The sequence below is a fragment of the Cynara cardunculus genome (genome assembly GCF_001531365.2).
Source record: "Cynara cardunculus var. scolymus isolate 2C chromosome LG 10, CcrdV1, whole genome shotgun sequence".
In the NCBI taxonomy this organism is placed as follows: domain Eukaryota; kingdom Viridiplantae; phylum Streptophyta; class Magnoliopsida; order Asterales; family Asteraceae; genus Cynara; species Cynara cardunculus.
In genome coordinates this window covers 593,719-609,046 of record NC_037537.1, presented here as the reverse complement: position 1 = coordinate 609,046, position 15,328 = coordinate 593,719, and the positions used below count along the sequence as shown (strand labels likewise).

The 15,328-nt window shown below is 36.6% G+C and overlaps 1 protein-coding gene across 2 annotated transcripts; it reads left to right on the top strand.

The window, feature by feature from the left end:
• Positions 1-754: 754 nt before the first annotated feature.
• Positions 755-13,731, top strand: LOC112519331 (soluble starch synthase 3, chloroplastic/amyloplastic-like). Of its 2 annotated transcripts, XM_025127389.1 has the most exons (16): positions 755-1,091; positions 1,528-1,600; positions 1,724-3,073; positions 4,851-5,065; positions 5,167-5,437; positions 6,443-6,621; positions 8,355-8,462; positions 8,900-9,009; positions 9,108-9,213; positions 10,087-10,257; positions 10,779-10,907; positions 11,365-11,547; positions 12,454-12,585; positions 12,664-12,775; positions 13,125-13,248; positions 13,546-13,731. In XM_025127389.1, the coding sequence occupies exons 1-16, from the start codon at positions 963-965 to the stop codon at positions 13,673-13,675; spliced, it is 3,522 nt and encodes a 1,173-aa protein (XP_024983157.1). In that variant the 5' UTR covers positions 755-962; the 3' UTR covers positions 13,676-13,731. The 2 variants fall into 2 exon arrangements, with proteins under 2 accessions (XP_024983157.1, XP_024983158.1); XM_025127390.1 differs by lacking the exon at positions 1,528-1,600 and having other exon boundaries at positions 770-1,091.
• The last annotated feature ends 1,597 nt before the right edge of the window (positions 13,732-15,328 follow it).

Sequence of the window (15,328 nt, the reverse complement as noted above, 5' to 3'; positions counted from 1 at the left end):
ACATGGATGACATCTGTTCCTTCATAGATGACAATGTTGGTTGCTTTGATCTCCTTTACCTTGATCGAGGAATAAGGTTTTGAATCTTGGATTTGATTTCCAAAATCAATGAGAAACCTGTGATTAGCAAAGACGATGACAAGGCAACAACTGTCGAAGCCTGTAGCAAGAGTGACGAGGACCATAGCGAGTAGGATAAAAAGAAGACAACACCAATAAGGAGATAATTGATGAGGCGGAGAGGAATGCAACAACAATGAGGAACAAAACGATGATGAGACAGAGACAAAAATGACAAGAAGCGAAACAACAGTAAGGAGGGATGACGAAGCGATGAAGGACAATGAAGACAGGCGATCCTGGATTAGAAAGAGATATCTGATGCACGTAATAGGAAGAGAAGGGGCGGCGTCTGAAGTTTTGCACTGACTTTGAAGGCTGGATCAACACAAACAATATTGGATGGCTTTCAGATTAAGTTGCAAACAGACACTCAAATATTACTGAACGAATAAGCACACCATACCATCAAGGTATCAAGTCCAGTATTCAACAAACAAACAACCCCTTAATACAAAAACAAATGCCTGTGATTGGCTTAAATGACATAATTCTTCACCATTGAACCATGAGTGTAAAAGAATAGCAGTTGGACTAAAATTGGCAGTTGGCGAATAGTACAGGGACTGATTTTGTAATTTATTTAGAGAAAAAATTAACAAACTTTCTAATCACATGCATTTGCAACAGCCTTGAGGCCCAGATTTTGCAAACATGATCTTGTAGTCTACTTCTTATTACACTCTTATTTCTCACTCTATTTCTCGAATTGTATATATTCCACGAGTCACGGTTATCGAAGTTATTATGCACTGATACAGAGAAGGAAGTGATAAAGATCAAGAGGGTAATTTTCAGGTGAATTTGTGGTCAAGATTCAAGAACAGAGAAGGTGGGCAGCCATGGAATTAGCTTTACAGGTTCAGACACCCCTGTGTTGTGGAAGAACAGTTCTCAGGGACAAAGCCCTTGTGAAGATTAAACCTGTTATCGGGTTTCACACTACCAGAAGAACAAATTTGTTTTCACAGGTAAAGATCGATCATCTTCTTTATTGATTTTGGATGATTTCTTTTTATGTAACTTCGAATCAATTGAATGTTGTTTTGTGGGTTTCTTCTTTGAATGGTTTCTTTTTTCTTTTTGTGGGTTTCTTTTTGAATGAAATGTCTGTGAATTTGCACACGTATGGATCGAATTTGGGTGGATCGTTCTCTGATACGGCTGATTTAAGTATTATTTGCTTTAGGTTTTTGTGTTTTCTGATCGATTTTGCAAGTCAATCATGATTGATGTTCGTATAAATGGTTATGTTTTGTCAATTGGTAGCTACATTTAGTTGTTTTGTGCTATCAATTTGCTGCGTGAGACTTTCAAGGAAGTTTCAACACTAATTTGGGTGGTTTATTAGCTTCATATTTTTCCCCTTTTTGTGGGATAATTGTTCTTAATTATATTTATGTGTAGTTTACACAAACTTGTTCGTGGTACAAATATTCTTTGGTTGCTGGGTTCTCACATCGGGTCACTGCAAGATCAGGCAAGTTATTGAGATTTGGCATAAAATTGAATATTTAATGAAGTTCTAATAGTAAAATTGTTGAGAAAATAGTTCAGGTTTTCATAATCATTTGGAATTTGGCGTTAATTGGGTATGTTGTAGGCTTCTCAAGAAAAAGACGGTTGAAAATGTTGAGTCCAAGGGCAAATGACTCTGCACCAAAGGGATTTAAGCCTAAACCAAGCAACCTGAGGAAGGATCGGAAAATGCTTGAAGGGAAAGAAGGTCTGGATCCTTCTACTTCTACAGAGTATGCGAATCACACCAAAAGAGAAAGTAAATTTGACGTTGAAGTTGATAAAAATCTGGAGGATGATGACATTCTTGAAACAAAGATGACGGAGGAGATATCTTCTGGTAGAAAAGCATTGGCTGTTGCCAAGTTTAGTCAAAGGGATGAAAATGGGAGCACTAGCACGGCTGATGAGGGTACAAATGTAAATAGTGATATCACGAATGAAATGAGTACATTGGGATTACAAATAAAGCAACTAGATGCAATCAAGAATGGTGATGATCGAATTGAGACTTTACGCAGTCAAAATGAGGATAATGAGGAAGCTTCTCCAAAGTTAAGGCTGGAAGTGGAAGCAAATTTACGTAAGAAAGAGATGGAAGCAAATTTACGTAAGAAAGAGATGGAAGAAGAGCGGCGTAGGCAGGAGATGCAAGCAAATTTACGTATACAAGAAATCAAGAGGCTTGCTAGTGAGACTCTTGTTAAAGGTGAGAAAGTCTTTTGTTATCCTGAGATTGTGACACCTGATCAAGATATAGAAATATTTCTTAACAAAACTATTTCTAGTTTAATTGGCGAATCTGATGTTTTGATCATGGGAGCCTTTAACGACTGGCGATATAAGTCTTTCACTGTAAAAGTAAACAAGACAAAGTTCAGTGGGGAGTGGTGGTCTTGCCAAATTCATGTTCCAAAGGAAGCATACAAGATAGACTTTGTGTTCTTTAACGGGAAAGATGTTTATGAAAACAATGACATGAAAGATTTCTGTATATCTGTGGAGGGTGGAATGAATGTTCTTGAATTTGAAGAGCTCTTGCTTGAGGAAAAACGAAGAGAGCTTGAGAGACTTGCGAGAGAACAAGCTGAGAGAGAAAGGCAAGCAGAAGAACAAAGGCGGATTGAATCAGAGAAGGCGTCGAGTGAAGCCGATAGAGCTCAGGCTAGAGATGAAGCCGAGAGAAGAAGAGGAATACTTCAAGAAGTTCTGAAAAAGGCTGTGAAGTTTGTTGACAATACATGGTACATAGAACCTACTGAGTTCAAAGGCGGAGATATGGTTAAGTTGTATTATAACAATAATGTAGGTCCTCTTTCAAATGCTAAAGATATATGGATTCATGGAGGGTATAATAACTGGAAAGATGGATTGTCAATTGTCGAGAAGCTTGACAAGTCTGTGGAAAAAGATGGAGACTGGTGGTATGCTGATGGTATGCAACGGTATCCATATTTCACTCATAATAAATAGCATGCATGTTTTTATGCATTTATCTTCTTTTGTTCCAACATTTTGCCATATTTGAAGTCTGTTGATATGCTCCATTTTCCGCACTCCCCCTGTCCCATGAAAATTACAACATTTCCTTTTTCAGAAAGGTCACCTGGTCAAGTTTCCAATTTGTCCATTATCATAATTACAAATAAGTTGATGTGATTGATTTGGACCTACTAGATTCTATTGTTTATGTTAATTGTTTTGGATATTTGAATAATAGTAAAATATTTTCCTTAAAACTATGTTTCAAGTCGGTCATTGTATTTTCCATGGACGGAAGGAGTAAAAGAATAGCTGTATTTTGAATTTCTTTGGAAAGTTTTCATATTAAAATGACTTGTATTACTGATATCATCACAAATAGGGGATGTCATTGACTTGGGTCCACAAGATTTCTTTGTTTGTCTTTCTTGAAGGGTATTTTAGATATTTAAAAAATATTATAACCCTTTCCTTAAACTATGTACCAAGTCAAACGTTTCATACAAAGAAGGAGCAAAATAATTGCTTGTTTTGTATTTCGTTTGGAAGTTTTCATGTTAAACTTGTTTTCCCATCATCATCACTACAAATAGATAGATGTCATTGATCTCGGTCGACAAGATTTCTTTGTTTGTATTTAAAAAGGGTATCTAGATATTTGACAAATGGTCCAAAAGTTTTCTTAACCTGCATGCCAAGTCAAACATCGGAAATTTTTATGCAAAGGCGTAAAAGGATTGCTATATTTGGACATTTATGCATCTTTTTTAAAAGTGTGGCTATGTGGTTAACCTCTTAACTACTATCCTGTACTTTTGGTCAATCAAAGTTTTTAGTTAGGTCAAATTCGTGAAATTCCAAGAGGAAGAGAAAAATTATGTACAGCACGTGGTGATTTGGTGATCAACTTGACTGATTTTGGTTAGAAACTTAAATCACATTTGGGAAGTTCCACCAGTATGGGAAACGTACCATTAATTCTGGATAACCTACCAAGTAAAATGTAATACTTATTTTGCACAGATGGGGTAATGTTTGCATTTTCCTATGATCATAGTTAGCTTAGATAGCCTTTTTTGTTGCAACACTAAACCACATGATTGATTGTGATTGCGTAATAACGCGTCTCTAGAATAGTGACATTTAATTTAGGGAGGAGTCAATAGTAAGTGGCAGATCTACAAGTTTCCTTCAGCCTGGATGCATGATGTATTTAATCATAAAACCATTAATCTTTAATTGGGTATCATTTAAAGAAATTAAGGAATATAATTAAGAGTAGTATAATCAATAAAATGGTACCAAATAGGCTTCTGGGAATTATTAGGAGAATTTTTTGGCATGTTGCCTATTCTCTACGATCAGAATAGGCTTCAAATAGATCTCTTTGTTATGTATAAAAAGAAAATGAAAGCTCATGCAGCTTCTCCTTTTCACTTCCCTTCTTTAGATATAAGTATAAAAGGCTCTACTTTTGGTAAATGTTCATAGAAGATCGTAGATGGGTATTGGGTTCTTCAGGATAAGTGGTGCCAGACGTTCTTGTAAATTGAATAAATAGAATTTTATTTTATTTTTGAAGACTGGGGAAACCTCACCAGAAGATGTTTATTATGCCTTGGCATCCTTCTCTTGTTGTTATGCTCGTCATGTTTATGCAATATCTTCAAATGTAGTCTTTTAAATTAATCCAATTCGCTCACAAGAGTTAATCTTCGATATTATTATAGTTGTCGTCCCCAGTCGTTCACTTGTCTTGGATTGGGTTTTTGCTGATGGTTCACCTCAGCACGCCACCCTTTATGATAATAATCTTCGCCAAGATTTCCATGCTGTTGTCCCCTTATCTATTCCTCAAGATCTCTTTTGGGCCGAGGAAGAACATGAGATATACAAGAAACTTCAGAATGAGAGAAGGCTAAGAGAAGAGGAAGTTCGAGCTAAGGTCATATGTTCATGATATACAGATGAGATTATGTTTGCCTTTTCATTTTTTTGAATTTTTTTATAATTAATTAATTGTTTTTTGTGCTCTCTCTTTTATAGGCTGAAAAAACAGCACGCATAAGAGCTGAAACAAAAGAAAGAACTATGAAAACATTTTTGTTGTCACAAAAGAACATAGTCTACACGGATCCTCTTGATGTGCAAGCAGGCGGCCTTGTGACAGTTTACTACAACCCCACCAATACCGTGCTAAATGGGAAGCCTGAAGTATGGTTTAGATGTTCTTTTAATCGGTGGACACACCGCATGGGCCTTTTGCCACCACAGAAAATGTTGCCGGCAGATAATGGGCTGCATGTCAAAACCTCTGGTAAGCTGTTGTCTAGTCGCAAATTAAATAAACTGATCATGAATTTCCATTATTCTTTCCAAGGTTTTGAACGGGTGCACCTTTAAGCTAGATCAATGGTCCACAAAGTAGTGGTTTGACCGGGGAAAGTCAATGCAGTTTGACCTGGGAAAAGTTAATTGTGTCAATTTGAAGAATAAAATACATTTTTTGAAAAGGAATCGACCTTGACCTTTGAAATAAATATATCTTAGCCTTGAGAACAAGATAGAAAATGATGACTTTTAAGATGAATGTTCAATGAAAAGGAAAATAAATCATGAAGAAAAGTAATAAAGTCAAAATGGGAGAAAGATAAACACGAAGCTTCCCCTGCTGTAGTGGTAAGTTATGTTTATAATTATACTTGAGGTTGTGAGTCCGATCCTTGTAGCTGTATCTTTATCGTTGAAATTTTTAGTAATAACATTTGTAGGGCCCATGGGCGCCGGGAGGTGAAATTTAAAAGATCAAAAATGATATATTTGCTAGATGTAAGAATTGAACCTGCAACCAATTGTATCCCACGATTTAATCTAAGCATCTAAACCATCTCACCATGTTTGATATCTATTATAAATTTGGTTTCAAATATTTGAGAGAATCCTTCAAAATCAAGTGGGTGCACCCTTTCAGACGCTTAATTTTTTTTTCTCTCTTACAATAAACAAATCAGCAGGTTTATTTGATTTTTTAATTCTTTTATAGAATTAAAGCATTGGAAGAGACGATGAGCTTGCACCTTTGTGACTGGTAGCTACAGTCAGAAACATCCTTTTTGAGACAATGGCATTTGCCCTTCTCAAAATTTTCTGCCAATCACACCTTCTCACTTGAGCCCAATTGATAATCACTTAACTTTATTGTAAAATGGTGACATTCTTTTTCTTTTTCCTCATGAAAGTAATGTTACATCCATGTATCAGAACATTCTATATGTACGAGAGAGACATGCTTGATACAATTTCTTTTTTCATTGTCATGCAGTTAAGGTCCCACTAGATGCTTATATGATGGACTTTGTATTCTCTGAGAAGGAAATCGATGATGGTGTTTTTGACAATAAAAATGGTATGGACTACCACATACCAGTGTCCGGAGGAGTTACGAAGGAGCCCCCAATGCATATTGTCCATATTTCTGTTGAAATGGCTCCCATTGCAAAGGTGATCTTTGAATTTCGTATTACAAGTTTTTTATTACCTTTTTCAAACTGTAATATATATAAATAGATATAACAAATAAGATTTGAACCATACATATCTATTGAAAATTCTTGTTATAACTGAAGTCTTGCACACGTTTACAATGATGGGAAATGAACAAACACAATATTTACACAGTTCCCCAATTTGGTCACACCTAAGGTATCAGATTATATGGTAATTTGTGTATATTTATATTCTAAAATGTTACAATATATATATATATAGTTGTACAAAGGACCAACTGTAGAAGAAATCCTAGAAATAAAAGCAAGAAAATATGGTATTTGACAACCTAATAACAACTCTCCACAACTTATTTTAAGAAACTAAATAACAAATAAATCTTACTAAAATAAACTCATTAACTGTGTCTTGCAACACTTCTCAAGCTGGCTTGAAGATTACTTCCATAACCAGGGGTCCCATGCCACCATTCATTAACAGGTCGGATGTAATGAAAACCCTGAGAGTTTCAGGTTATGTTCTTGGAGCAGATGATTAGATGATTGAACTAGTGCTAAGGGAACGGTGGTTCTTGCCTTTCTGATGACCCTTCTTCCTTCAATACGTAAGGAGCTCTTTATCTTGTTCTGTTAGAACCGTGGAGTGATATTTATTCCCTTGTCGGAGGTTCAGGAAAATTTGGCAGAATAGGTTCAGGATCACTTATTTCCTGTGCACCAGTAATGTCCCTTCTATTTGAAGGTTCGTTTTTTTTTTCTTCAGATGTTCGGCTAGTATTTGATGTAGTAACAAGATTACAAGAAACAATAGTTTTAGGCAAAGACTTGTAGGAAATCCCCCAAAAATTTCTTCTTCTAACTTCCCCTTTAGAGAATATTTTTGATGAGTTCCTTTCTGAGGAAGATGGAGTGAGATTCCAAGGTGAGGTTGTGAGTTGCAGTTGAGAGAGTATATCTTCCGCAGTAGGTGGACCCGTATTTGAAACTTCAGACATAAAATGGCTGCAATATTTCATCTGGTGGAGAACCAGGGGTAGACAGATATGGCTGCAGGAAACTAAATAACAAATGACAACTATACACAACTTATTTTAGGAAACTACATAACAAATAAATCTTACAAAAAATAGATTCATTAACCATGAGTCCTGCAACAAAGGGTGATACTAGGATTTATAATACTGAAAACTACATGAAGGAAGAGAACCCCATTAAAAAGAAAGATAGGACGACAAAAGGATAAGGTAGGAAACCTGTCATCCTTAACCATCATAACTGATTCCTCTTGAAGTTTGGGATGAAGGGGATGTTGCCCCCTTCTCACATCCTCTCCATTCACAAAGTCCCATAATAGTTTGCAGTCGAAATCAAAATCGATATTCAACCACTCTTATATAGCCTATCCACCAAAGGAGTTGGCAATGCCAATTGCGTTGTATCTAGCTACTCCTATGAAATGAATGTAGATCAGGATGTTATATTAAGAAGTCCTAGATCAAGAGTTTTAGTGGGAAACTATGCATGAGGAGGATATAAACAACTTAATGGTTTAGATGAGTTGCTTTTCTTGTGATCAAGAAAAGGATAGGCAATGAGTCAATGATTTGATATGAAACCAAATATTATTGAAAGTACGTTTATCTCTTAAGTATTATTCTACTTACCTGCATATTAATGGTCAATTACTTTGAAATTATGCATATTCCCCTTTTGTGTTTGTTTTTCCAGGTGGGAGGCCTTGCTGATGTTGTCACTAGTCTTTCTCGTGCTGTTCAGGATTTAAACCACACCGTGGATATCATTCTTCCAAAGTATGATTGCTTAAATCTTAGCAATGTAAGCTTCGCTGCTGTTTGTTTGGGCTTATAAGCTTTTCATTGATAATTTGTAATTCTCGAGGTAATATACTACCGTAGACTTTTGTTGAAGCAATCCTGTGAGTTCACCGCTAAAATCTTTGAAGAGTCAGTCTGTCTGGATTTATTGACTTTGAGAACTATTATATTTGACTTTTTGTTGCAAACTAACCATGCTTGTTACAAAAATGTAAAAAGAACTCTGTAGTTTGTAACAATGAGCAATTTTGGACAAATTGTGCAAATGCAAATGCACCAGATCCTTCACACTTGGCATTTTTTTTGCCAAAATTGCTCATTTTTATGAATTATCGTGTTCCTTTTTGTGTTTTGTGTTTTTTGTTTTGTATTAGAGGGCTTATATCACTCTGGTGCATGCTTGGTTTATGACAGATTTTTCCTTTCCTTTTGCTACAGGTGAAGGACTTTGGTTTTCATAAGAGCTACTTTTGGGGTGGGACTGAAATTAAAGTTTGGTTTGGAAAAGTTGAAGGACTTTCTGTCTACTTTCTGGAGCCTCAAAATGGGTAAAGAATACTCTTATTTCACCATTAACATCTCCGATATCGCTTAATTTTTCTGATATCATATATAACACCTGATGTAAGCTATTTGTATCTGTCAGACTCTTTTGGGCAGGATGCATTTACGGTTGCAAAAATGATGCAGAAAGATTTGGTTTTTTCTGTCATGCTGCTCTTGAATTCCTTCTTCAAAGTGGATCTCATCCTGTAAGCTTTAGGTGGAAGCATGATCATACTTTGTTTACTGTCCACATATTCTATGTTGGCTCTTTTTGCAAGCGCGGGGTCTTCACGAAAAACGACCACTCTATCCTTTGGGGTAGAGGGCATGTCTGCATACATCCCAACCCGAGCCCACCTCCGGGTGGGACACATTGGGCTCCTTTGGTTTTGTCATAATTGAGAAGGGTTCACTAGCAAAGATATATTATAAATTTATTATTCTCAATAGACTAAGTATGACATGCTCCCTTCATGCAACCTACAAAAATCATAGCAATTTTTGTGAAAACTTCGAAGTTTCTTTGTTTGGCAATTTTTAAAACTATAATTGGAGTACCTTATTTACTTTTACTACAGAATCACTCAAACTACAAAAACTACAGAAGCTTCAAAGAGTTTACAAAGTATAATTACAAGTATTTCTCAAAGTTGAGCTACTATTTGGGATGAAGAGGTTTTTTCATATGAATGTATGAGTGACTAGCCATTGTACTTGGTTTTCAAATTATCATTGTTGTGAAAATGTGTAAAAAGCACTTCTAAAAATGAGCAATTCTGGATACATTGTATAAATTTAAATGAAAAGATACCATAGTATGTGGATACTTTTGTCTAAAATCACTCATTTTTGCAAACTGTACTGATTATTTTGCATTTTGGAAAGAAACTATGTATATTATGTTTACCACAAGAAGTCAAGTTCAATAGTTCGAAAAGTTAGACGGAGTCTTCTAGAACTCAAAGTTATAGATAATAGTTGATAGAAGTTTTAAAATCGTCAACTCCGTCCCTTGATGAAGGTGCTTCACAACTAGTAGAATTATAATTGGTGGTAAGGAGTGTTGTTTTGTTTTGCAGGACGTGATTCATTGTCATGACTGGTCTAGTGCACCAGTTGCATGGTTATTTAAGGACCAGTATATGCATTATGGTCTGACTAAAGCACGCATTGTCTTCACAATTCATAACCTCGAATTTGGGGCTCAATTGATCGGGAAAGCAATGGCGTATGCTGACAAGGCTACTACGGTAAAGTCCTTGGGATGTTCCATAAACGTTTCTTTAGTCACCCATTCGTTTTTATTAATATTTATGTGAACGAGCCAAAAGCTTACGGCTTTCACGAAAACAACTACTATGCTAGTGATTTTGTGACAATTATCATTAGAGTCCTATAGGATTAGTCGAGGTGTGCGCAAGCTGCCCTGGACACCCACAGTTACAAAAAAAACACATTTTTTCATGTGGAACAATTAGTTGAAAGAATTTTGTGTCGTGATTACTCACCTTTTACTGCTCCCAATTTTTTGTTCAATTTTTGAAAGAATGATCGATGTGGGATATCTTGTGGGAATTGCAATATTTCTTCTTTAGGAAATTTGAAGGTTAAAATAACTTATTTGTCCGATATCATCATTACCGCTTATTGTTCCAAAGATTCTCATATATTGTTATTACTGGTGAACATCTTTTAAGTTGTAACTATCAGTCGAACATTTTCAGTAATCTACATGCTCGGTCTGCCCATCATCCAAAATTTCTTCCTGCAGGTATCTCCAACTTATTCAACAGAGGTTTCTGGAAATCCGGTGATTGCTCCGCATTTGTACAAGTTTCATGGGATACTTAATGGCATCGATCCGGATATATGGGACCCACTTAACGATAAGTTCCTTCCTGTAAGTAGCTTAGAATCTAAATCTTATATTTTTCATATCTTGTTTAATATCTAGAGAATTGATCAATTAAAAAAAGAGTCAAGTTGTGTGTCTCGTTTCATGTCCTTTCTTGTCCTTCAATGTTGATTTGGGCCATTTTATATATTCACTTATATTGTGCCCTTAGACGCTAACTCCAAATGGGATATGTTGACCTATTTTGGTTTGATTTATTTATATTTTGGGTCCAAATGACATGACGTGAAGGTAAACGAAAATGGGACCGAAAAGAGGGAGAGTAGAAAAGAAAGAAAATGGTGTAGACAGAAGAAACCTAGTATCCTTGCCAAATTAGGAAGCAAATCCCACTTGCAGCAAATATTTCCGTTATATTGTTTGTACATTGAGTCTAGATATTTCCGTTATATTATTTGTTTGTGGTTTCGGCTAAAAATATGCATATGATTTGTAATTTTAGGTATCTTACACTTCGGAAAATGTCGTGGAAGGCAAAAAGGCTGCCAAGGGAGCCTTGCAACAAAAACTCGATCTAAAGAGGGCCGATCTACCCTTGGTTGGAATCATCACTCGATTGACTCATCAAAAAGGAATACATCTCATCAAGCATGCCATTTGGCGTGCCTTGCACCGTGGCAGCCAGGTACCTTTCTAGTTTAGTCCATTTTGATGAGTTGTCAACTGTATTCAAATAAGCGTGCCATGGTGTAAGTCACGTCTCTGCCGTTACGATAAGGCCCATAGCGCTTGTGTAAGGTGTTGTTCACGCCATGGCGTGCGTTTTCTTCAAGAGTGAATTTTTTTTAACTTTTGTGCTTTTACACTTTTAACTTTAATCAAATTTTATATTTTTATAAAATTAGTTAGTCACATCACTCACAGTTTCTTGGATTCACACATGTCATGGACTCACGGTTAAACAGAGTTGTAAAACTCTTCCAATTCTATTTTGAATATCTGATCACAAAGTTTTTATATAAAACTAGTTAATCTAATGTAATATTTTTATCATTATATTATTGAATGATAAATATAAAACATATATGTATATATATAACATACAAATTTCTTGCCTTATGTCACGCCTTAAAAAACATCGTTTCCTCACCATGGCGTGTAAGGCTTAAGGCTTGAGGTCGCCGCCACGCCACGCCTCACGTTATTTTGAACCTTGGTTGTCAAGTACAACTCATCAATGCACGTTTTTAAAAACCAAACCAAAGGAGACCGGTAAATCCCACCCGGAGGTGGGGGTCTGGGGTAAGATCTAAGTGGACTGGGCCTCGGGGCTAAAGAATAGAGCAGCTTTTTCTTTGGGTCTGTTTACCAAAAAAAGAAAATGCACTATAAATTACTCCCTCTGTCGCGAAATAACCACAAATGACAATTTTACTCTTAAGGGTAGAATCGAAAAGTAGGCACTTATTTTGGAAGGTGAAGTATTTGTCAAATTGCCAAAAGCTGTAAAATACTCTTAATTCGGCATATGGCCTGTAGTACATTTGTCTTTTTGGTTATTAACCGTCTTTTAATGCATTTGTGGTTTCAGGTTGTATTGTTAGGCTCGGCTCCTGATCCTCGCATCCAAAATGATTTTGTTAATTTGGCAAGTCAGTTACATTCAACACATAACGACCAGGCACGGCTGTGTTTGACCTATGATGAGCCTTTATCTCACTTGGTATATACTAATCGAACTTCTGTTTGACCATTTTCTTTATATACTTTGACTTTTTGACCTGTTTCTATATCGTTGTAGATATACGCTGGTGCAGATTTCATCTTAGTCCCTTCGATATTCGAGCCTTGTGGGCTAACACAACTCACCGCAATGAGATACGGTTCCATACCCATCGTGCGCAAAACCGGAGGTATTAGTTTTATGTATATATATATATATATATATATATATATATATATTGCTCTCTTGTTTCTTTTAATATTTGTTTTACAAGTGGGAGGTCTTCATTGAAACAGTCTCTCTACCCCCTGGGGTATAGGAAAGTCTACTTAGAAATCAATGTGTGCGACCCTATAGGTTTACATATTCCTTAACAGTATTAGTGTGTGACACGTGTCGTGGGCATATAATAACTTACGTTGGGCTATGGGGCGTTATACTACTACAAAGTCTGTAGTGATTATAACCTTGAAAAGTAGTTTGTTTCGCCTCTAGAGTCTATAAATTTTGATAATTTTACCTCTTAACATCGTTTGCAGGACTTTACGATACTGTATTCGATGTTGACCATGATAAAGAAAGAGCACAATCACAAGGTCTTGTACCAAATGGATTTAATTTTGAGGGAGCCGATGCAGCTGGTGTTGATTATGCGGTCAACAGGCAAGTGCACGATTCTGTTCAACATTTACTATTATTCACATAAATGGCGGTCAACCAAGTTGGCATTTTTTTGTTCCAAATTCAACTTCAGAGTGATTCCGATGCCAAATTGCTTACATCACATGCTATATAATATTTACGTGCAAGGTCTTTATGGAAACAGCCTCTCTACCCCTTGGGGTAGAGGCAAAGTTTGTTCACATCCTACCCTATACTGGGTTCATTTGGTTTATACGATAATGTTTTTGTGTTTTTGGTACAACGGTTTTATGTTAATCATTTTGCCTTCATGCACAGAGCGATTTCTGCATGGTACGAAAGTCGAGATTGGTTCAATTCGTTATGCAAAGTGGTGATGGAGCAAGATTGGTCGTGGAACCGACCGGCTCTTGACTACCTGGAGCTCTACCATGCGGCTCGAAAGTGAGAATGGAGAAAGTGACGGAAGAAACCAGGGTTTGATGACATAAGATTACAAACCATATAGAAGAACTTGTACAGGTCTAGATCTTTTTTTTTTTTTTTTTTTTTGGGGGGGGGGGGTTTACACTTCTGGTCCTTTAAATGAGTTTTGATGTGAAAAATAGATGGGCACATGTAAGGCTTGTTTAGAGTTTACTTTTCTCCATGGTGGATATGGAGTCTGACTTGGACCATATTCTGCAAAAAGGGTATGATTGTATTGGTTTTGTGAGAATAAGTAGAACCTCCAGATTACCATCCATAAGAGCACAAGAAACGAAGAGAGAAATGGTACAGATCTGGTCGATGCGGGACTCAAAACAGATTCCACGACCATCATGATGGAGGTAAAGCTCATGCCCCAAGGCAAGGTAGGTCTGGTTACTCCTGTTTTCGTGTGAAGTCCTAAGTGACCATTGAGGAACGCCATCTTGACCAACCATTTGTCGTCGCCACCACTATTACCGTTGTTGTCATCGTTTCTCGTTCCTTTGTGGCTAAAATTTCTCATTATTCACAAAACCAAATAAAGTTGTTTGAGCAGTTGGAAATTAACATGATTTAGAGCAGAGGTGGGCAAGCGGACTTAAAGCTCACGACTTTGATGAGCCACGACATTGTTTGGGTGGTTGTTGATCGGTTGATCAAGAGCGTTCATTTTTGGGCTGCCAGAGACGTTGTCAATGGATATTGATGAAGTTGTTTTAAGGCATTGGGTACCCTTGTGATAGCGGAAAACCGTATAGGTCAACAGAGTGGCCACCTATGTTAACGACAGTGGTTGTGCAAGTGCACACCGGACATTATGATCACTATGTGTAATAAAGTGGTAAATTACTGAAATAGTTTCCACAGTGACTGGACAACTAAGACTCAGAGATTTTCATGAGCTTTTAGTGCAAGTTTCGGGTTTTGAAAAAATAATTAATATTTGTTGAGATCTAATATTATGCTAATTTAACAATTGAAACGAGAGAAGCAGTTAAAAGAAGAGGGCATGGGCATAAGCATTATCTAACACGTTTGTAGTAACTTCATGGTCAGGAACAAGCACCACAAAAAACCTCTAAGAATCTTTTTCTCTCGAAAGTGAACTCTCACATAAGAGTGTCCACCTTTCTCCACAAAGTCACCACTTTTACCAACTCAAGGGATACTGAATTAACTAAGTCGACCTCTAAGGATCGTAGCTCTACCAGCATGGAAATAGATGCCCAAATCCCTTTGTGACACCAAAAGTGAACGACATTTGAACCTTAGTTAAAATCATACAAAACCCCGTCTCGCTACGTGGTTATAAAATACTCTCTCAAATCTTTTTGCATTACTCAAGTCATATTTCCGGATCTGCCCATCTCTGGATGATTGAGCCTAAGATCTAATATTAACATTTTCAAATGATCAGTACTCCAAGCCGTTCTTTTTTACTGATTTTTAAGAGAAAATGTATTATGTTGACAATATACTAAAAGCTTCTTTTTGATGGAGCGTTAAGACTTCTCTTGACTTTTCCATTTGTCTTCATCCTCTATTATTTCTATGAAAGCTCGGTATAACAGTTTCTTAGGATGTGCAAATTGGTGCTATTGCACATGGCCTTCGATCGTTGGAGGCCTCC

Bases quoted from the DNA above. Each gene is read 5' to 3' on its own strand.
- LOC112519331 (XM_025127389.1), top strand. From the start codon at position 963: ATGGAATTAGCTTTACAGGTTCAGACACCCCTGTGTTGTGGAAGAACA. The intron at 5,438-6,442 runs GTAAGCTGTTGT...ATTGTCATGCAG, and splicing joins GCTGCATGTCAAAACCTCTG to TTAAGGTCCCACTAGATGCT. The intron at 6,622-8,354 runs GTGATCTTTGAA...TTGTTTTTCCAG, and splicing joins AAATGGCTCCCATTGCAAAG to GTGGGAGGCCTTGCTGATGT.